Source organism: Cicer arietinum, chromosome 8 (genome assembly GCF_000331145.2).
Source record: "Cicer arietinum cultivar CDC Frontier isolate Library 1 chromosome 8, Cicar.CDCFrontier_v2.0, whole genome shotgun sequence".
NCBI lineage: Eukaryota > Viridiplantae > Streptophyta > Magnoliopsida > Fabales > Fabaceae > Cicer > Cicer arietinum.
The window spans coordinates 2,452,131-2,473,781 of NC_021167.2; the positions used below are offsets into that span (position 1 = coordinate 2,452,131).

At 35.9% G+C, this 21,651-nt stretch overlaps 3 protein-coding genes across 8 annotated transcripts in view; 1 reads left to right on the forward strand and 2 right to left on the reverse strand.

Annotated features, from left to right (window-relative positions):
• Positions 1-157: 157 nt before the first annotated feature.
• Positions 158-2,298, forward strand: LOC101504125 (putative pentatricopeptide repeat-containing protein At5g47460). 2 transcript variants are annotated; one of them, XM_012719015.3, is made up of 2 exons: positions 158-280; positions 504-2,298. In XM_012719015.3, exon 2 carries the CDS (start codon positions 548-550, stop codon positions 2,123-2,125), a length of 1,578 nt encoding a protein of 525 aa, XP_012574469.1. In that variant the 5' UTR covers positions 158-280; positions 504-547; the 3' UTR covers positions 2,126-2,298. The 2 variants fall into 2 exon arrangements, with proteins under 2 accessions (XP_012574469.1, XP_073220243.1); XM_073364142.1 differs by lacking the exon at positions 158-280 and adding an exon at positions 333-428.
• A 1,293-nt stretch (positions 2,299-3,591) lies between these two features.
• On the reverse strand, positions 3,592-15,163 carry LOC101504440 (protein SWOLLEN 1-like). Of its 5 annotated transcripts, none has more exons than XM_004511639.4 (17): positions 14,964-15,163; positions 14,769-14,864; positions 11,837-13,617; positions 11,033-11,548; positions 10,339-10,736; positions 9,807-10,100; positions 9,625-9,686; positions 9,184-9,236; positions 8,976-9,083; positions 7,196-8,886; positions 6,872-6,980; positions 5,631-5,805; positions 5,423-5,490; positions 5,187-5,302; positions 4,233-5,111; positions 4,011-4,086; positions 3,592-3,899 (listed from the first exon to the last, which is right to left on the reverse strand). In XM_004511639.4, exons 3-17 carry the CDS (start codon positions 13,605-13,607, stop codon positions 3,880-3,882), a joined length of 6,336 nt encoding a protein of 2,111 aa, XP_004511696.1. In that variant the 5' UTR covers positions 13,608-13,617; positions 14,769-14,864; positions 14,964-15,163; the 3' UTR covers positions 3,592-3,879. The 5 variants fall into 5 exon arrangements, with proteins under 5 accessions (XP_004511696.1, XP_012574498.1, XP_004511694.1 ...); XM_012719044.3 differs by having other exon boundaries at positions 8,976-9,092; XM_004511637.4 differs by having other exon boundaries at positions 8,976-9,092; positions 9,625-10,100; positions 14,796-14,864.
• A 1,463-nt stretch (positions 15,164-16,626) lies between these two features.
• Positions 16,627-21,651, reverse strand: part of LOC101496607 (uncharacterized) — a 6,204-nt gene continuing 1,179 nt past the window's right edge. The window contains exons 4-13 of the mRNA XM_027337479.2: positions 21,632-21,651; positions 21,380-21,490; positions 20,368-20,484; positions 19,613-19,963; positions 19,100-19,422; positions 18,550-18,649; positions 18,408-18,467; positions 17,915-18,001; positions 17,440-17,580; positions 16,627-17,181 (exon numbers count right to left, since the gene is read on the reverse strand). Of these exons, the coding sequence (XP_027193280.1) occupies positions 16,852-17,181; positions 17,440-17,580; positions 17,915-18,001; positions 18,408-18,467; positions 18,550-18,649; positions 19,100-19,422; positions 19,613-19,963; positions 20,368-20,484; positions 21,380-21,490; positions 21,632-21,651 (1,640 nt within the window). The 3' untranslated portion in view covers positions 16,627-16,851. The remainder of the gene's footprint in view (positions 17,182-17,439; positions 17,581-17,914; positions 18,002-18,407; positions 18,468-18,549; positions 18,650-19,099; positions 19,423-19,612; positions 19,964-20,367; positions 20,485-21,379; positions 21,491-21,631) is intronic.

Here is a 21,651-nt window from a genome sequence, read left to right on the forward strand (position 1 = left end):
GATTTATTTATTTTTCCCAATAATTTTAATGATCAGTGTTACATATAGTTTTTTATACGAAAGTGTTACATAGTTAGTTACTTCACACACACAAAAGTTAATATTAATTACAACTTAAGTTTCATATTAACGTGCATATGATTTTTATATAAAGCGTATTATATGTTAGTTATATTTTTTTTTCAACAAATTTATTAATTACAATTAATTTTCTTCATTGAACGAATTCTATTAGTTCTCTTTTTCTTCGTAATACCCTTTTGTGATTTGTCGTCAAATTGTAAGTGCGACGATTTTAGATTTTTTGTGAGGCATTTTCTCCAATTTTGGTGTTTCTTATAGTTGAAATTGACATAGTAAATTGAGTTAAATGTTCTCATATTTGTAGACACGTTTTTGCTATTAACTTGTGTATAGCTCTTGAATTTGTATGTATTCTATTGTTTGAATTAAAAAGTAAAATTGAATGAATTCTATATAATTCAATGTTTGTTTCTTCTCAGGTTTAGGAACTCAAAAAATCAGTCTTGACCCTTCCTTATTTTTTATGAAACCAAATGCATTCGCTCTTGTTCACCTCATTCGTACTGCCACTGAACTTAGCTGCCGCAAATTCGGACAACAGCTCCACAGTTATGCTCTACGTTCTGGTTATCATTATTCAAATATCTATGTCTCAACTTCCCTCATCAAATTCTATGTCACAATCCACTTTTTGACTCATGCCCACAATCTGTTTGTTGAAATTCCTCAACCAAATGTAGTTTCTTGGAACACTTTGATTTCTGGGTATGTGCAAGCTGGCAAGTTTCAAAAAGCATTGTCGCTTTTTATAAACCTAGAAAGGTCTCAAATTTGTGCTGACACGTTTTCTTTCACATCTGCTATGGCTGCCTGTGCCCCACTGAGCTTGTTGAAACTGGGAAGCTCAATTCATTCCAAGACAGTGAAATTGGGAATGGCTAATGACACTGTTGTTGCAAACTGCTTGATTAATATGTATGGGAAATGTGGGTCGGTCGAACCTGCTGTTAGAATATTCTCTGATATCGCTGATAAGGATGATGTTATTTCTTGGAATTCAGTCATAGCAGCATGTGCAAACAATGGAAATATTGAACTTGGGTACAAGTTTTTGCAACTCATGCCGAATCCTAATGGTATTTCTTATAATGGGTTGATAAATGGCATTGCTCAAGCTGGGAAGATAGAAGATGCTGTTTGGATTTTGTCAACTATGCCCTGTCCAAATTCATCTTCTTGGAACTCCATAATTACTGGATTTGTGAATAGGAATCGAGTTCAGGAAGCTTTGGATATGTTCGGTAAAATGCATTTGAGAAACTTGCCGATGGATGAGTTCACATTTTCAATCATTTTAAATGGTATTGCTAGTCTGTCGGCCTTAACGTGGGGGATGACGATACATTGTTGCACAGTAAAGTATGGTGTAGATTCATGTGTAGTTGTAGGGACGGCCCTGATCGACATGTACTCAAAATGTGGGCGGGCGAACAATGCTGAATCAATATTCAATGTGCTGCCTAATAGAAATCTGATTAGCTGGAATGCAATGCTATCTGGATATGCTCGCAATGGTGATTTTGCACAAGTTAGCAGCCTCTTCGAGTCGCTAAAAATGGAAAGAGATATAGAACCAGACGGTATCACGTTTCTTAACCTCATATCAGCATGTTCCCATAACCAAATACCATTTGAGACTGCAATTCGTTACTTTGATGCCATGATGAATGAATATGGGATTGCACCGTCCATTGAGCTTTGTTGTTCGATGATACGACTCATGGGGCAAAAAGGAGAGTTGTGGAGAGCACAAAAGATGATACATGAACTTGGTTTTGAGTCATGTGGAGTTGTTTGGAGGTCTTTGCTTGGTGCTTGTGGAACTCAGGAAGATTTACAAATAGCAGAGACTGCAGCTGCTAAGGTGATTGAATTGGAGAGGGATGAAGATTATGTCTATGTGATGTTGTCTAATATGTATGCATCTTTTGGAAGATGGGAAGATGTTAATGTAATTAGGAGTCTCATGAGTAAGAATAGAGTTAGGAAAGAAGCAGGTTCTAGCTGGATAGAAATAGATAGCTTTGTGCCATATCATTAAAGAAGCATATGTCTGTCTTCGAAGAATAGCCTAGTAGTAAGGGTTAGAACACCAAAGGAGTTATATGTAGGATTTCGACCGAGTTACTAACATTTCCTCTTCTCTTAACAAACTAACCACTTAACATTTTTGTCTATAAAAAAAGAACGTGTCTAATCCTAAATATTGAGTCATATGTTCACTTTTTTGTTCTGCTTACTCAACAATTAGCAATGTTCCAAAATATAGTTTTGACTATCACACCCCTAAGAATCAACCAAGGTGGTCTCACCAAGCTCAATTGGTTTCGATCAAGTGAAAACTTGAGGAAAAAAATTATAGGTTCAATTCCTTGCTATGAATCTTTGATCCTAAAAGGCATCAAATTACACACTTGGAATTTCTTAGTAATTCATGATTAAAAAGGAATATGGAGAGAATAAGAGAAGACACTAGAGAAATAATTAAATAATTGAATATCAAAAGTTTGTTTGACTAATGAGAAAGTAAAGGTAGAAATTACACATAAAAAGAGATAGTGCATTTCAAGACATCCACCCGAATTGAAAAGAATGTAAATAAGTAAAAAGTTATTTAAATTGACAGAGTTAACCAAATAAAAATAAGGTAGAACTCAATTTTTCTATCCTATTATATATAATAAAAAAGTAAGTCCATATGTACAAAAGTGAAAGATTAAATGAATATAATATCTTATATAATCTTACAAAAGTTATGATATATTATTCGGTCTCTCTCTCCTAACATATACACAAACCATGAGGGTGCTACTATTATTTGTGATTTCGTAAGTATTAGACTTTGGACAAAAATTTATCTCTTTCAAAACAACATGCATTTTTCAAACTCTTATCGATCCAACTTTCTATAGACTCAATTTCAATCTCCTTACACATGATTACTTTATACTTCCAGATATGTCCCATGTATCCAAATCATAGATTGTAAATTATCTCAATTCTTGACTATTTTTTTCCGATTAAATAAAAGTTCAGCTGAGTTAGGTTTTGAAAACTCGTCAAAATCAAGACTAACCTCAAAGAACGTTGACAGAGATACTTATCGATCACCCCCACAGAGATCCTTACACACACATAAGTAATGCATTGCATGCTTGTCATATAAGATGCGATTGATAAAATCTCTAAAAACGATTGTGAGCCCTTAGCTTCTTTCCTAGACAACAGACATTGAAGTCTGCATCGTATTAAAGTATTGGCTGGACTTGATAGATTATCATTTTATTCTCAATTCAAAATATTGACAAAATCAAAATAGAGTATTGGCATAACTTGTTTTTCCTTTTGGCAAACCGAAATAAGTACAAATAAAAGTGCTTAGATGAAAATGTACCCTCATTAATACTCAAAAGTGTTTGCCAGAAAGAAAAAAAAAAGCGATATAAATAGAGATTAATCCTGACTCTAGCAAAGTTTAGAAAGAAAAGGGACTAGAACCGGGGGCGGTTAGAGGGTGAGACACATCACATATCAATTTGATCAACATCTACAAACAAGGAATTTTCATATACAGCACAGCCTATAGTGCCATAAGACAAAAGGATCAAATCACATTTAAATATGAATAATACTAAACCAATATGACCAACCATCTATTGAACTATAGTCTCTGCCTAAAACAAAGGAAACAAGAATTTCCATTCCCAGGTTCCCTATTATAAATAAATATACAAATCTATGCTGGGTGTGTCGGTCATCTAATAACTGTACGGCGTCGTTGCAAGCTCCTTCAGTTCAACCCTGGTTGTTATTACCTGTTAAATTTACAAGCTATCACAGGTTAGAATGCTAAAATAGAGCCAACTCAACCAGCAGCAAAAAACACACTTGAAATAAAAATTCACGGGGAATTTGAATATGCTCACCCTTAGGAATATTACGATTATGTGAAAACGAAGGAATCTTTGAGACTATCAAAGAGCTCTGCAATCCTTCTAATAGCTGCCACAAGTCAAAACACAATATACGATTAAAACACAAGGTGTACTAATACTACGGTTTTACAAAGAGTAAAAATGGGTTCATAATTAGGAAAAGACTAAAACAACTAGGAACAACCCACTATCAGTTATACAAACATAACATACTCTGGAAGTTGGCTGGATCCTGCGATTGGATCTCCGGGGCTCAACGACGTCAGATGTTGATGGCGTGGGTTTGTCATTTAAAACCTTTCCACCGCCACCCTTGCGCAACTTATCACCCGCAGGTGCAAGTTTTCCCTTACTTGCTCTTGATGTGAATGTCCTCTTAGAAGGAAGAGTGTCCGATGAAGTTGCCTGTGATGAAAATACCATCGGTACTTGTGTTGTTCCATCAGTTGTGGTGTAGGATGATTTCTCCACCTGAATTTCACTCTGTGAAGCATTCTTGAAATGATTTGAAGAATCCTTCGTCATATCTGTATGACTTGTCAGATCAGTGGTAAGAGAAGATGCATTGGATACAGAAGTGTTTCTTGGCGGGTTCACTCTACCCAAAACACCCTGTGGTTTTCCATATTTAGTCTTGGGCTTAGAGTCAGCTCCAGATCCAGATTTCTCTTTAGTATCATTTTTGGAACTATTTCTCCATCCTCGGAGTCCTGATCCTTGAGGGATCAAAGAATTGGCAATTTTAGTCGAATCATTTTTATCATTAGCCTTGCTGCTCCCATGTGCATCATAATGCTTGCTTACTTCCATAAACTTCCTTTTCTTCCCAGGTTTAGGAATTCCAAAAATCACTCTTGATCCTTCTTTTTGAAGACCAGTCCTCACCATTCTACGTGCATCCTGTTTGCTTTCATTCTTGCTGCTTTTACCAATGTTAAATACTTTCTCATTTTCAGTCAAATTAAGCAAGTTCATCTGATCAGGGTTTTCCGACTCCACAGCATCCATACTTTTTGGCACCTCGTCTTTCCCTTTCACCTCTACTTTACTCATACTACCCAGCTTTGGTCGCTTTTCATGTGGTGTATCACCCTGTATACAAAATTGTAAAATTTAGCACAGACAGACATGCAGTTGGGACATCGTGAGCAGTTGAAACAGGAGTACCTCGTGCGTAGAACTGTCATTTGCTCCCACCTTGGAAAATTCAAGCCATTTCCCATCCTTCCAAATAAGGGATGGACGGAGATGCCAAGCTCTAAGAACTGATGTTTCTCCACTAGCTACAAAAAACCAGTCAGTTTGTATATTTCCTAGATGTAGGTGCTAATGTGCAATAATTTGTTAAAAAGAAACTAGGCACCATAAAAACAATGTTTTATCAAATCAAACAGTATACATACCAGGAATGTGGATGGTTAAAGTTGTTTCATCTTTCTTATTCTTCTCCGTGATTACACCTTCCCGCCAGCTGATAACAAAACTACCATGTTAGAAAACTTCATAGTGATGATATGAAATTCTATATACAAACATAATGAAGTAATAGTGTATCGTAGAAACGGCCATTAATAAATAGCTAATGAAAAAGAAAAAGAGCAGAAAGGATACCTTTCTTGTATCCATGCGTCAACCTTATCCCCGATAGACCATGCATAATCTCCCATAGCTGTTCGGCGTCTCTTTCTTGGTCCTTCATGTTGCAAACTAGTCAGAGGGCGAGCAGTGCGTATTCTCGGTGGCTTGTCTCCTTCACATTCAAGTGAAACCCATTCCTTTAAAGGCTCTGCAAGCAATTCATAATGAATGACTACTCACTAATACGAAATTGAAAAGATCCCAGTTAAAAATGGGCTGACAAGTCAACATTCAATAGCAACCAGGTGTTTACTGCAGGCCATGGGAGATAACATGAACATCTTATGTACAAAATCAATTTTCAGTCCTATTTATAAATTAATGAGTACATTATGCTCTCCTCTCTTATGTAAATCTACATTTCTCTCCTTTGAGAACTGAATATGTAATTCACTTTAAATAGTTTTAAGGTAAACGAACAATTTAATGGTGAGGAATGACTGAACGATGTTGGATTTTTCTCTTTAGAATTTCCAATATCATCGATAACTAATTCTGAACACTTCATTCTTATTGCTTTTAAGATTTTGGAAGATAGAATGTACTCCTAAAAATCTGTTTTATGGGATTTGAAAATCCCTTAAAACCTATTTTATTTATTGTTCCATTTGTGACAGGAGTTCGAAACTATATGTTAATGATAATGAGAGTCAAAGATAATGAGAAATTTGTGCATAAGAAGTTTGAATATTAAAATAGATCACAGCGTAATGCATATTTACTTCTCAGGAGATGGAATGTAGATCTTTATAGCATTAGAGGGAATGGAAGGGGAGTATAATGTAAGTTTCTCTCTAAGGAGGGAATTGTAATTTTATCTAAATTTCTTCCCTTTTGACAAGCACATTCAGAAAAATACCAGTCAGTCAGTTGTTATATAGCTCTATCACAGAATTTACAGCCAGGCCATGGGAGACAACATGGACACCTTATAAACACCTACTTTATAATGATTTATCCACAATCCATTAATCTATTTTCAAAGCCTCAATTGTAAAATAATTACTTACGACAAACAAATAAATAAATAACCAGTAAGTCAGTTATATAGTTTTGTAACATTTCCACCCTGATGATCTCCTTTAGAATAATCCTCCTAATTGCACACACACATTAGCAGCATCCGTAATCCTTTGGCTTTACCATTAACAGTCAGAGTATGGAAATACAGTCAAACCATTTTTGTAACTTGTCAACTAATAAGCTTGACTAACCTTCAACAGCTACAAGTGAAGTGTAGCATACATAAGCTTTACCATCTTTCAAGCTTAAAATATTTGCTATGAACCATGCAGCTTTATAACCTTCATCATCTTTGAAGACCTGATATATATGATAGCTTCAGTTTACTAAGAAAATTCTAATTCAAAAGCAATAAGAATCAGCATAGCCTTTTCCCACTAGGTTGGTCAGCCAAAAATCTAATTGAAAAGCAACACATTAATTTTCAAAATTGTAAAGAATTCATGTAAATTTGATTGAAAACTATACTAGATGAAAAAGAAATAAAGAAATAAACAAAGGACAATGAAAACAACCTCCACAAGTGAGCCCTCCTTGAAACTACTTTCGCCAAGATTTTCAGATCCATTAATAACAGTGAAAGAAGAAGCCTGTATTTCAGGCTCAGATCCAAGAACCATGTCAACAGGCTTGACTAAATCAGAAACATTGCGTGCCTTTTGTCCTCTTGAATTCTTTTCATTGATCATGATAGAAGCTGACATTCCACTAGATGAAATGTCTCTGTTTTGTATTATATGAGAAGTTTCGGGGATATCTCTGATAATGTCAATGTTCACAAGATCTCTGGTCATGTCTTTCAATAATCCAACTTCCCGAGAAGACTCTGGTGCTGCTTTCAAACATCCTTCTGGGCCAGCTTCTACCAATTCGATTAATGGCAAAGGATCACCCATAGTTACAATCTTTCCTGCTTGAGATACAGCTTCTGCTGCAAGCTCAGCAGCCTTTAAAATGGCATCCATATTCTCAGCTCTTTTGGTGGCAGCTGAAGCTGCTTCCACTCTCCTTCGAATAGCTTCCTTTGCAACTACAATGATTGAACCGGGGCTATTGGTTCCATTTGTTCCCTTCAAAATGGAAGCAGGCGTAGCTTGTCCCACTTTACTAGTACCCTCGGTAAGGAAATTTTTACTTTGGCTGGAATTTTCGCAACCAGATGAAATCAATGCTTCATCGGCCATCAATTTTGCTTGAAATGCAGCATTTGATGCAACATTAGCAGCTGCAGCCGCTGCCTTTGCAACTGCTGCAGCAGCTGCAACCGCAACTGCTGCATTGGCTAATTTGGCCTCAATATCTGGCATCAATCCAGAACTTTTATGCTTATCCAACTGACTCCATAACTCTAGGCTATGATTCACTGCAGCAGCAGAATGAGCAGAAGCTTCCTCTGCATGTAACCTAGCCTCCTTAACTTTCATAAGAGACTCATCTGACAGAATCCTATTCTCAACACTCTGATCATTTTTGGGTTGATCAGCTAGAGGAGATACAGAAACAACTGATTTCTCAACAGTAGATATTGGCACATTGTGAACAGGGGTCACAACAGCAACAGAAGTAGATGCACGGCTAGCGACAGCTGGAGTCAGAGACTGCAAAGGCTTCTGGCCAAGGTCCTCATATGGCACAGCCTTTTTCCTTTTTTTGGGCTTTGGATCTGAAGAATGCTGAGCAGGTGGTACTGTCACAATGTTGGCATCAAGCTGAGAAGTCCCAACAAGAATACTTTGTAAGCCTGTGCTGGAGGCAGGAGGACCAGGAGTAACATTTTTTATGCTTGAGGAAGGAGGCAAAGAAGATCCCTTGACTGAACCTAACTTAACTGTATCTGAGGCAGGTGATGCAGAAAGATGGGTGCTATTGTCAGGCGCGGGAGTTGCAGACCCAATCCATGGTCCACGTAGGGGGGCTTGGGATATCCATGATGTGTTATGTCCAAGAAAATTTCTCGGAGGTGGAGATTGATAATGATGCAGAGGAGTATGTGCCTGTGAATAATCCACAACAGAACCTCTTGCAAGGGCACTGGATTGCAGTGAATCACATGAGAGAGTTGGCAGACTCCAGAGAGGAGATGATAGAGGTATTAGGGGAGTAGTAATAGTTGGAGTAGCCTTGCTGCAACCTCTACCAAGAGGTGAAGAGATACCTTTCCCTTGAAGCGCACTTTGCTTAACTGTTGAATCAGATGTTCTTGCAGCTGCAGATCTCAATTAGCAAGAGTTAAACAATCACATTAACTAATCAAACTAGCAAAAAAGCTACATATAAAAAATTCACAAAAAATACCAGATCGTGATTGTAGAGGTGTTTCTGGGTTGATGGGATGAGATTTTTGACTATGCTGCCTTTCTATGCAGACACGCCAGACATTCTCCCAAATGCTCCTTCCACCATCTAAAAACACTATCTAGGAACTCAGGTTTCTTGTTTTAAGAACAAAAAGGCAGAAAAAAAAGAGGCATGCAAGTAATTCACAATACACAAAAAGATTAACCTGTCCCCCCAAAAGCTGATATCATATGTGCCTCATCTGGTGTTGTGCCTTGACTGCAACAATATCAGTAAAAGCAATTATTGTGACAGTTGACTATCAAGCTAGACAATATAGAACATAAATAATAGCTATATCATGCAGATCTAAATGTCTTCCATGCACCTTGGCTCCCAGAAGATTGTGATTGAACAAGTAACACGTTCAAAGTCCAACATGCCAATGATAACAGAAAGGTCAAAAAATACGATCAACAACCGATGATTCTCAATTTTCAACTTTTCAATCACACATCAAATTATGGGAAATGGGGATGTTAGGTCTGGTCTCTTATGGGGAATAGGTGAAGAAATGCAAGATAAATGATTGTTAAGTACATGCAGACATCACATTAGTATCTATTAAGATTAAATAGCATGTTACAAAACCAACATTTGAACTCACATCAATGCTCCATAGACAAATATTTGTGCACGCAATTGTACTTGTTGCAGATCTGTGAACGGCTGATGAAACAAGACAGGTGAAGAAGTAGAAGTGTTCAAATCTGGAAGGCTTGATGTTGAAGTATTTATATGAACAAATGACTTTGAACTACTGGAATCGATGTGCCCATACTGTTGTACCTCATTTGATTGCATCAGCTTGAAACCAGAAGATGAGCTAAGGGAAACTTTTGTTGATTTATCATCTCTTTCAGACTGTCTAGCGGGAGTTGCGCCTTTCACACGACCTCTTCTAGCAGATTCCTTTCCAGCTGCCTTATTAGATGATCGCCTAGTTTTGCGCTCAGGTGTAGCTTTAGAAGCACTTAAAGTTGCCTCTCGATCTGATATTTGTGGACTTCCACAGGAGATATTTGCTACAGTTTTGGTTTTTGAAGGACCTAGCACAGAAGTTGAAGGAGATTCCTCTAAAGCCTTCAATAATGAAGCAAAGGAAGAAAAGTATAAAAAGAAGTCTGTAAGATCATTTGTCATTCATAGCGTAAACAACAAAATATATCATCCAAGCATTTCACATAATGAACCTTACAAGAAAACCCCTTGTAAATCCCAGAAGAAACTCAATCAGGAAATATGAGCAATAAATAAAATATCGTCCAGAATTTCAGATAACAATTTATGGGCTTGAATTATAAACTGCAACAAGACTTACTATTGATGCATTGCTGGTTGTGATAACAGGAGCTGAATGTCTCTTGCCAACATCTTCTGTATTTACATCTACAGTGTCCTTCATGGATAAATCAACCACATAATTTACCTCAGGAGTTGAGCTTCTGTCATCTTTAGATGCAGTATTCCCCTTTAGAACTTGAGCGGTAGTCAAAGTATTATTTGTACCACAATTTTTCAAATCAGATGCTGGAGGGTTCTGATTAGCATAAGCCTTACCTCGATCCTCATCCTTTTCAGTTTGAAAAGGGCTTCTGAATGTACTGGGGGTACTGCAATTAGTATTGGCAGGAAAGCTACCAGTTTCAGGCAACTTAACACAAGAGTCCGACAAAGGAGCAGTAGATACACAATCTTTGTTCCTAACTAAATCGTCACCTACAAGTAACTTGGGGAAATCATGAGATGCTCTTCAGCATGACATTTAATGAATAAATACATAAAATCAGTGTTCCAATTAGTTGTATGGTGTAAGCAGACATGCAATAATTTGATAATGAGTACAGACACAAAAGTTAATAATCAAATCATTCAAAACAAAATTTGATAAACTTGACAAGTTGGCACCATGTATTATGTATGCTTTCTCTATGATCAAGAACACATCAACCACATAACAAAATACATAATTTAAAACAAATTTTTGAAGTGAACAAGACAGGATTGCTGATTACCTAACTCTTTCGAGGGTGACTTGTCATGAATCTCCTGTAAAGTCTCCTTGTCATCCTCAATAACAGAAATTGTGACACCATCACCCTGTTTCTCTGACGATTCACATAGAACTGGAGGCTTACTAATCTCTTTTGTGCATTCTTGGGTAGCCTTATCATCTATTGTTTTTTGAGGTTCACCAATCTTTGCAGCATCATGCATCCCTACACCAAGCATACTGTCACTTTCCATGTCACATATCAAATGTCCAGAAGTATGAAGTTTTTCTGTTTCCTTAACAGGACAAGGAGCAATTTCCTGTTCAGAAGACCTAGCAATAATCGGTATACCAGCTTCCTCTGCTATTTTCATATCAATTTCTTCTTTTCCCTCGGAAGAAGATAACTCAACAGTAGTTACCCTTTGAACATTGTTGTCACCAGTAGCTCCATGAGTTGAAACAACTTCACTAGGAGGTGTATCATTCATTATCTCACAGGATGTCAAACTAATATTTTCTGAAACAACTTGTGAAGCTGAAAATAAGATGAAAATAAACTTTGAAGTTAGGGGCTGTTACGTATAATCCTAAGATCCAGCTTTATTTTCTGAAGCAATCATTATTATTAAATTTGATCCACAATCAGTGTAGAACTTATACCTTATTATTAGTAAACAAGAAAGTTAGCAAGTGATGCATCAATATGGTAACTACAGTTTTTCCCTTTAAAGTGAAGTTCTTAACATTTTTTCATATATGGTTCCACATAGTAGTGTACCACTTAGACTCGGTGTAACAAGATAAATCCAATACAATAATATACCTGAATTATTGACAGGCTTGACGTTGATTGACACACAGGAAGTTGTCAACTCAGATTGCATGCTACATGCACTAAGAAGTGATGAAACAACTCCCTTATCACCAAGATGGGATAGGGCAACATCAGAATGCATTTGACTCATATCAGAACAAATCTTTGTCTTCTCTTCATCATTGACAAAATCATCTTGGTCAAACTTTTCTAGGTCACTTTGCCTATCAGGTTCATTGTTTACGCATGTTTGAGTCGACTCACCCACAATGGAAGAGTTTGTTGAAACAGAAAAACCACCTAACATGTTATCATTATTTCCTTCACTAACAACAGAAATGCTATTTTCCTCTGCAGGAAACATAGATGCCTCTGACTTGCTAGATAAAATCCCTGTATCCATGTGGTCACCACTGGTGTTCAATGACTCATTTTCCTTAGGAACATTGCTTACACTGTAAGTTTTCTTCTCCATGACATCGACAGTTTGCTGGAGATTAGGACAAATCCCATAACTAGAATTACTAACCTCAACCACCTGCCCCTCAAAGACAGAATCATCTTTAATTGAAACCTTTGGCAATGTGCATGTATCTGGTGCAGACTGATCAGCCATCGCCACATCTTTAAGCAAGACTAAGTTTTTACTAGCATTGGCCCGAGACAGATCACAGGACCATATGTCTTCACTGCATCTTTCTTCTTTCTGCAAATCCGAAACTGCAATAGTTCCCATTCCCATGGAATCCTCTAAACTACTTAACCCGGTCTCAGATCCTTTAACTACACTCCCTCCTTCCAAAGTTTCTTGTGTGGGGATTGAAAAAACAGATTTATCGGGATGATGTGTATCAGCACCAACTGCACTTTCATCCAGAGTCTGTGTGTCTACAACAGCTTCTTGGTTAGTCAAAGAAGATTCCGAATTTTGATTATTAGTTTGTGTTTGTTGAGGACCTTGTTGCTCATTAACCATATTGTGCATAGATGATTCGGTAATATCAGTTTCCACCGCAAGTGCTGATGAATCATGCATTTCGCCATGATGCAAGTCATCAGCCACAATCTCAACTTCTCCTTGTTTAGTATTGTTACCTTTATCATTGGTAAAGAAAGTTGGACTACCCTCAGAAATAGGGATGTCAATATTTTGGCACACATCATTTGGTTCAAGAATACCTGAACTTACATCAATGGATAAATCATTTTCATGACTTTGGGAAACTCCAGCCTGAGACTGCTCTATTCCTACATTCTCCTTCAATCCATAAAAACTTGTATTTGTACCACCAGGTGGCTGTAAATCTGTATCATCAACTTTGAATTCATTTCTATCATCAGGTTTTGGATTGGAGTCCATTTGCTTAGCTAAGCAGGCCAGTTCATCACAGGCATCTGATTCCTGAATAACAGTTTGTCTAGGATTATACTCCCCTTGTCCAACAGATTTTAAGAGCATTTCAACAGACTCTGAGGAAGTGGCCTCGGACCACACATTGTCATGCCTTGATATAGAGCAAGCTCCAGCAGCAGTTGAACTGAACTCTATGTTACTACCTCCACGAGAGAATGCGTCAATCCACTGGTTATCTTCGTTACTTTCAATGCCAAGAAAAACTTCTGTTTCAACCAAACTATCGAATCTTAAATTTGCTTGAAGGCTTTCGTCGAAATCAAACTTAGGGAGAGCATATGGTCTTAATACTGGAGGAAATTTGGAGCTCCCTTCACTGGCTAAATGGAGATTCTGGCTTTCAAAATCACTGTCATCATAATCCATGGGTGAATCCCTAAAGCAAATAAGCTCATTAGAAAAAGATAAACAACAAGAATATTTCTAAAATTTGATATAAATGTATGCATGCAATGCATAGAGTAGGAACACATGCAGAGAAACAAATACAAAAGCAGCCAGAACACACATAAGGTCTACCACATTGACATATGCATCCATCATCAAAACATAAGCATATATGTGGTACATATATACATGCATAGACAGGATGCACAAAGACATAGAAAATCATTCAAATTCAAAAATCATTGTCTTCTCTCTGACAAAAAATTTTGACCCAAATACTAAGCAGGAATACACAACCTCGGTTTAGCAGAGGTGGTAAAAGCTTGTATTTTTGAGCAATTACTAGTTACCCCACAACTCAAATTTTCCACGCTGCAAACAAATATGTACATATTACCTAACAAAGCTTAATAAAATAAAAACCAGATATTATATAAAAAACAATTAAGGTTTCCCGACGGTAATATATCTATCAAATATTCTAATCTACAACTGATGCACTTTGCAGGATGGAACAGAAGAGAACAATGCCTTTGGTTGACTGTCTCATGATCTGCGAAATGGTTTAGAGAATATTATAAAAAATAAACATATATAAGTGGAAAAAGAAATCCAAATTATTAATTTATTCTGATTTCATAAATCATTCAAATGGGTTAATGCTGAGCCATCGCCTAGAGAGAAAGCTTTTTCAGGAAGCGCCATTGTAACATTTGGTGGATTCTTCATTACCCTTATCACATCGAAAACCGGCAGGTTTAAAAACCATTGTTAGATCAAGCAATTCTTAAAAAAAAAAATCTGGAACTAAGTGAAGTGTGCCGACTCAAGTAAGAAATCTAACCAATTAACAACACAACCATCACCCCCTTAACAAAAATTCAATAAAAAACCGAGTAATAACAACGACAGTAATAATCTAATGAGATCAACCAATTTGTCAAATTAAAAACAGCCGTTGAACAATTCTTCTCTGCGTAAATTTAAAAGTTAACATTTACTAATGAGGAAGAAAGTGATCATTGCCGAATAAAATTAACAATTTGAAAGACAAATAAGAAAAAAAATCTTTAGCCCTAATCATACAAAAAAATTAAGAACAAACAAAATTAAGAACCTAAAGTCGGACATGAACAGTACCAGAAGAAGTAAGGCTAGAGACGCTACCTCCCTCCATCCGGCGATGAAATCCAGCCCTTTTTTTTTATCTCACTGATTCCCAAATCGTAAACTCATCTACTCACCGGAACATACACAGAATTCGAGTGTAATTTTAGTTTCAGAAAAAGAAAAAAACAAACAACAGAAAAATTCACAAGTTCAATTGAATCTCACCGGTGGATAATGAATTCGAGTTCAATCAAATTAAATTAGGGTTCCGGCGAGAGTGATAACTGAAAAAGATGTGAAAGTGGAACTGGTATTTTCGCGAGTGGATTTGTTTTTTTCTTTTCTATAATTGTTGTTCTTCTTTTTTGGCTTAGAAAAAAAGTCACTCGAAATTTTTGTTTTTTTTCGAAGGAAAGGAAATTAGATGGAAGTGACGGAATCAAAAATATTTAAAAAAAAGTGGGTTTGTTCTTAAGTGGTGAAGATCGAACGGTCGTGAAAGTTTGGGAGGCCAACATCAAGACACGTGGATGGTGTCGATTTGCTTGTAGAAAGTATCAACTATCTAGGGTTATTAACTTATTATAGCTGAAAACCGCTATAGTTGAAAAACAGCGTCACCTTTTACACAGATGATTAGTCACCGCTATAGAAGGGTAAATATGTCAAATACGTGTATCCTCATATGCAGATGCTGTGATCCAACGGCTGACAGTGGGTTTACGCTCATGTAAATTAGGGTAATTTTTTATAGAATTATTGTTTATTTTAATTTACGCTAAATTCTTCTAATTCTTTTTTTGGTTACATAAAATTATTCTAATTCCAATGATGCATTATATTTTTTTTTGGAACAAAAATATTATATATTTTTATTTTACAAATACAAAAGTATGACTTTTAAAACAACTTATGATTATTATATTATTTTTACATGAGTATTTATATTTAAACTTTTAATTTTTCAAAAAAAATTTTAACTTTCAATAATAATTATTTTTTATAAAATTAATAAAAGTATCAGTGTTTTAAAAAAAATTATGGATTTAATTCATAACAATTAAATTTAATATAGCTTTCATAGTTGATGTGTTTCAAAAGCAGGCGCAGTGAGTAGTAAAATAACTTTTTTTTTATCTTAAGTTTTAAAATGCTTTTGGTATTTCAAATATATAATTTTTTATTTTTTTTGTTAAAGTTTTGTTTAATCCTTATCATTTTTTTTTTTGCTTTGGTTGATGCTTTTTTTAGTCTAAAATATTTGTTTAGATAAGATTATACATTTGGTTCTTTAATTTTGACTTATTTATCGGATTAGCATTTTAAGGTTTTTCTCATATTAATCCTTAAAGTCTCAAATCATGCACAATTTGCTATATTTTGATTTTCGTTTGACTTCTATAAATAATGGACATGTGGTTATTAGATGTTGATGTAGTAAATCTAAATCAGCCATTTTTGTTTTTTAATTGATAAACTTTTATAAATAAAAATTAGCACCTAATGAACCTTTACTAGGCCTAAATCGAGTATTCTCCATGGTGATTGTGATTCAACATGAAAGACAACTCGAATTGCCTCCACCTGATAAAATAATTCAATGGCAAATTATTCAAAACCGAAGACTTCACCAGCAAAGGGAAACAATATTCCAACGGTAAACAGTGTCCTAACTATGGCAAATTTGGTGACCATGTGGATACATGTTACAAGAAGCGTGGTTACCGATGGGATTCGAAATTTGAGAGTAGCATAGTGGTCAATAATAATGTGGTTGAGGAGCGTGATTCAAGAAATGAAGAACTTTTCACTAAAAGATCAGAAGTTAATTAAGTTATCAGTCATACCAATTAAGAATGCATGACTCTTCTTAATTACAACCTCAAAGTTAAAATAGAATTTATTCGTTCATGTTAATTAGGTGTACTACATTATTCAAAATATATAGGAATGATATTACATAGTTAGAGTATGTTATCTAAGGAAAGCAAATATCATATTATGCTATAATGTACAAGAAATTTCTTTAAGCACCTATATTTAACTTCCTTGCTTGCTCAAATAAGCTATGCTCCAGGGCCAATAAGAACCACTTCAGAGCTGTAGCATGTCATCATACCCACCATGGTTTGTCTATTAGATCCTTGGAAAACATGTACCTGAATCTAGAACTGTAAGGCCGCCATTCTATGATCTGAGACGACTTTTTGTTGGCCTTACGATCAAGGCACTTGTGTATTGAATCATGCAGTTTCTTGTCAACACTTTCCATGACCCATCCAAGAATATTATCAATGCTGATTGATGCTTCTCTGGAGAATCTTTCCACCAATTTAGGAAGAAAAACTTTACTAGACTTCTTCACAACTACATTTGCCTGTAGAAACTCTCTCTTGGCAGCATTCAGCTCTTCTTTAAGATTTGAAGCTGAGTAAACTTTTAGCTGCAGCATTGTACCAACAAGATTATTTATCAACTCTTTAATTTCTGCTTATCAGCGAGCAGGAAGTATTATCGATGAAATTGTAAAAATCATTCCCTATTTTTAAAGAATTTTTCTTATTTATTTCATATCTGTTCTTCATCAACGCATCAATGCTGAGCTAGATATAAACTCAATAAGAATAAAACCCTACATATTTAGCATTTACATTTCCCGGTGATATTCAAATAACAAAGAAGTAAATGAGAGAAAAATTACCATAGGATCTAACAATGCTCCAGTGCAAAGAGCAAAGCAGACAAGAGGTTGGGAATCACTAATACCCAATTTTGAGTTGATGAGTTGTCTTTCATTACCACTTTTCTTCCTGAGGGCAGCAGACACAACGCTTTCAAGCCACTGTGTTTGATAAAAACACAAAACAGTTAAGTATTTTCATTCCATTATCCAAGCAGGGAAACAAACTACATAATTCAGTTTACAAGAACATAGATGACTATAGACTAATAATGTCTTTCTGCAGCAACATAGTATTTCTAGCAGCAGAAGCAAATCACGGGATGTATCATTGATTTGTACACCTTAGCATCCAAAAACAGACAAATATGTGTGTGTGTGCATTTATGGGTGCCAAGTTTTTACATGTGTGTGTGTGTGTTTATGGGTGCCAAATTTTTATGTGTGCGTGTTTGTATTTATGAGTGCCAAATTTTAATAAAAAAAAAGTGAGTACCCGTCCAAGGCGAGGTGTTCGTAAGCAAAATATCACTTGCTCTATGGTATTTGCACTTATAATATGACCGCCAATGTTGTAAGCAGCCTGCACTACACAACTGTACTCGTTAATTCATTTTCTGTGTGATGTATATTGATTTAATTGTTTTTAGAAAAAGGGATTTAATCAAGAATAAATGTACAAAGCAATATCAGAACAAAGGTTAAATGTCATACAAGTAATTAATAGATTACTTGTTGTTACATGTAAATGCAGAAGTTACTTTACAATGTGACTGATAGATAAACAAGTCATTTATTTGGTTATGATCATAGACTTTTCATTACGGTAAAACAGTGACTGGCTTGTCACAAGCACGGAGAAAGTATATAATTAACCCTTCTAAAAGTTTTAATAACATCAATGTGTTAGATATAATCTCTTCATCAAAATTTTCAAGAACTTGCTTCAGATTGATGACAGTATGTACGATCAAATAAAGAAATACTACCTTGTGAAACAAGGCCAACCTCCTTAGAGAGCTCTGGGGAATTCCGTATGCTAAATATGCCTGCCAACAGCAAAAGGAAGTTATGTGTGTGCTGAAAATTGGTAAATCAAAACCATGGCAAATCATATGATGTGAACATTACATGCATCACAAGAGCATTATGAACGTTGATCCAGAATGCAATTTTTCCATCACATTCCATTTGACTGATATTCACACTTTCAAGCTGCTGGACTAGAACTCTGAAGGAAACAAGATAAACGAGTTAAGTCAACAATCCAAGAAGAATGACAATAACTTTTACGTGGTTTTTTTAACACACTGCAATTGAATTTCTGAAGACTTAATAATCTGACGAAGGTGTCCTGGTAGTCTGACTATTTCAAACTAGAATAAAGGTCTTTATATATAATAAGATGTACAGAAAAGAATTGTCAGACAAAAGGGAGGAAGTCTAGAAAAGAATCATACAGATTGCAATAAATGTATAATAGAAGTCACTTGTATGTCAATCATGCCAATATTACCAAGGAACTACTAGTCGTTAAGTTATAATTTTTCAAACAAAGAATTAATCTCAAGGCACTCTTCTATCTTTAGCTTATTTGTTGATGCATCGAAAAAATAATTCAATTTTAGCACTCATAGCCATATGTGTAACATTGTTTAGAAATTATATGCAAAGAACCAACCTGTAGTTGTCAATGGCGTAAGAAGCATGAGAAGAATGACGTTTTCGTGTTGCTATCCAAGATATCTCCACTGCAGATTTGCAAGAACAATCTCGATCCTCTACAATACCATGTCGAGGCTGTATGGCATTGGTGGATGACCTTGACAATAAGGGTGACCTACCGTTTTCAGTATTGACAGATTTAGCACAACGGAGCCAGCAATATACAGTTGCCATACACTTCACCATCTCCTCAGAAAGCCTGTTTGGGCACTGGTGTAGATGATCTTTTAAAGTTCGCAATACAGGGGTTTTCTCTGTCGAAGAAAACTTCTCGTGAACCTAACATATGATAAAGGTGAGAATGTTGGATAGGACAAACACCAGAAGAGCATATTTACTATGCTGGTTCCATCTTTATGAGTATAATATTATATTTAGAATAGAACCGTTTTCCCATTCCGAGCAAATGCACATGAAATGAAATGAGCAACTAGCAACTACAAATGCTGGGATACATCATACATCCTACCTTCGAGGTGGAATCGGGACAAGTCCTTCCAAAATAAACTTCGCCTTTTCCACTTGATAAAGGAACATGACTTGACCCAAAGATTCTATTCTTCAAATCGTTGTTTGAAATAAAAGCTTGCAGGGGTCGCAAGGGGAAGTTTTTTGACGAACAGAAAGCGCTTGAAATTATACTCGGGTGCTTCCTTGATTCGTGTTTTGTATGGGCAGGTGAAGCCACACCAGAATTTTGTTCAGAAGGTGGCTGGCTAACACACTGTTCAAAAATATTCCTGTACATAGCAAGCACATGCTGCTCACGGCTTGTAACCTCTTCTTCAAGTAACTCGATTTCAGCAATTAAGTCTTTGGTCTAAGAAGGGAGAAAAAATAGAAATAATTAATTTCCACACAACAAAAACTTATAGGAGCCAAAGCTTTCATGAGAAACATTACGCTGTGCATACGTATGCCAATCAAAATCTAATATCCAAGTAACAAGTCACTTTATGCTTATCAGTTATCATCAAACTACCATCCTTTACATTAGAATTAGGCAATTAGCTCACTTGGTCCTCGCAACTTAGTTGTGAATGTTTTATTCAGTTTATCAATGAAGAACAAAATTAAACTGAATTACTGAAAGCTTATGCTTTTTGGTGAGTGCACAAGAATGGTTCATATCTCAACCAAACCTACTCTCCTATCTTAACAGCTTCAAATGTGAACAGAGCACAGGCCCATTGACCATTACCTGAACAACAATAGTCAAATTACCTGAGAAGCAAAGTGTCTGTGTCCAGGTGATAAAGTACTTGAGGCTCGGCCCATTGCTTTCTCGAGCAGGATACGCATGGATTTCTCCTGCTGTAGGCGTAACTGTAGCTGCTCAACCTGTATATCAATAATATATGACTCTGGGAATAAGTAAAATACTGTGCCACGACCATGGTACAGGAAAATAAGATCCTGCACCATCTAAAGTTATCTTTTCAGAAGTTAAAGCCAAGCATGCTTTGTCCCATGTGTTCACATAGAAAAGATAAAATACAGAAGATGCATCTCCCAAAAAGGCAAAGAATATGGTTTCCAAACCCATTTGTTTTTCTTTTTCATGTATAACTATTTTCTACTATTTCCGTTGTGATTTCACTTAAGATGCTTCTAAAAGTTTGCATTATTGATGAAGGTTGTTTCAGGAATTGCCTCTCCGATCCCACAATAAAGTACATTTTGTAAGTAGGCTAGGTTGCTTTAGTGAAACACATGATATCAAGAGAGAAGTTACAAGTAGATATAATCAATTTCTTTCCCTTCTTAAGGTCTCTTATAGGTTCCTTTTAGCGTTCTCCTTTTTTTTTGGTCGACCCATGTGCCTCTTCCTACAGAAATCAATCATGTTCCAGAAGTTGGTGGCCACTAAATACATGCCAATCTCAGTGGGAATTCAAACCATGATTCGTCAAGTTGTGGGAGGCTGACTCTTTCAGCAAGACCCACTGTTGGCTTTCATCCCTTGTAAATTGAACTTATGTTATGCCTTAAAATCTTAAAAATAAAAAATGAAGTTGATTTTCATAGCCAATTTTGTTGGAGGTGAAAATGAAAGTAGCAAGAAGCAAAAATAAACTCGGTTTGAGTTATCTCTGTCAATGGAATGTTTAATAGAATTGTTCAGAGGAAATGCAGTTAAGAATCTAGAAATCCAGAGATAAGTTCCATTGGTACACAAAACCATAATGAGGGATATCAGGTAAGAGCCATTAAATCCCTATTATATATAGCTTACATCTTGTTCCAATGATGGTCTACGATTTGAAAAAGCTTTTTTGTTTATACAATTGAGGCTGTCGTGCAATGGAGTTTGTAACCTAGAAGTCCTCACTGAAGGTGGCGATGCCTGTTCAAGTCATGGCAAAGCCAGTTAGTTATTTCAACTCATCTTCAAAACTTCAAGACCAACACAATGCACAATCATTGTTTTTCACGATCTTAAAGATCAAAGTTAAAAATTACAATCTAAAATGTAAAAACAACTCACCAGAAATTCATCATGGTCTT

Excerpts from the sequence above, each read along its gene's own strand:
- LOC101504440 (XM_004511637.4), bottom strand. The coding sequence starts at position 13,607 with ATGGATTATGATGACAGTGATTTTGAAAGCCAGAATCTCCATTTAGCC. Across the intron at positions 11,549-11,836 it reads CAAGCCTGTCAATAATTCAG|CTTCACAAGTTGTTTCAGAA; the intron begins GTATATTATTGT and ends TCTTATTTTCAG. Across the intron at positions 3,900-4,010 it reads TAATCGTAATATTCCTAAGG|GTAATAACAACCAGGGTTGA; the intron begins GTGAGCATATTC and ends TAAATTTAACAG.
- LOC101504125 (XM_012719015.3), top strand. The coding sequence starts at position 548 with ATGAAACCAAATGCATTCGCTCTTGTTCACCTCATTCGTACTGCCACT.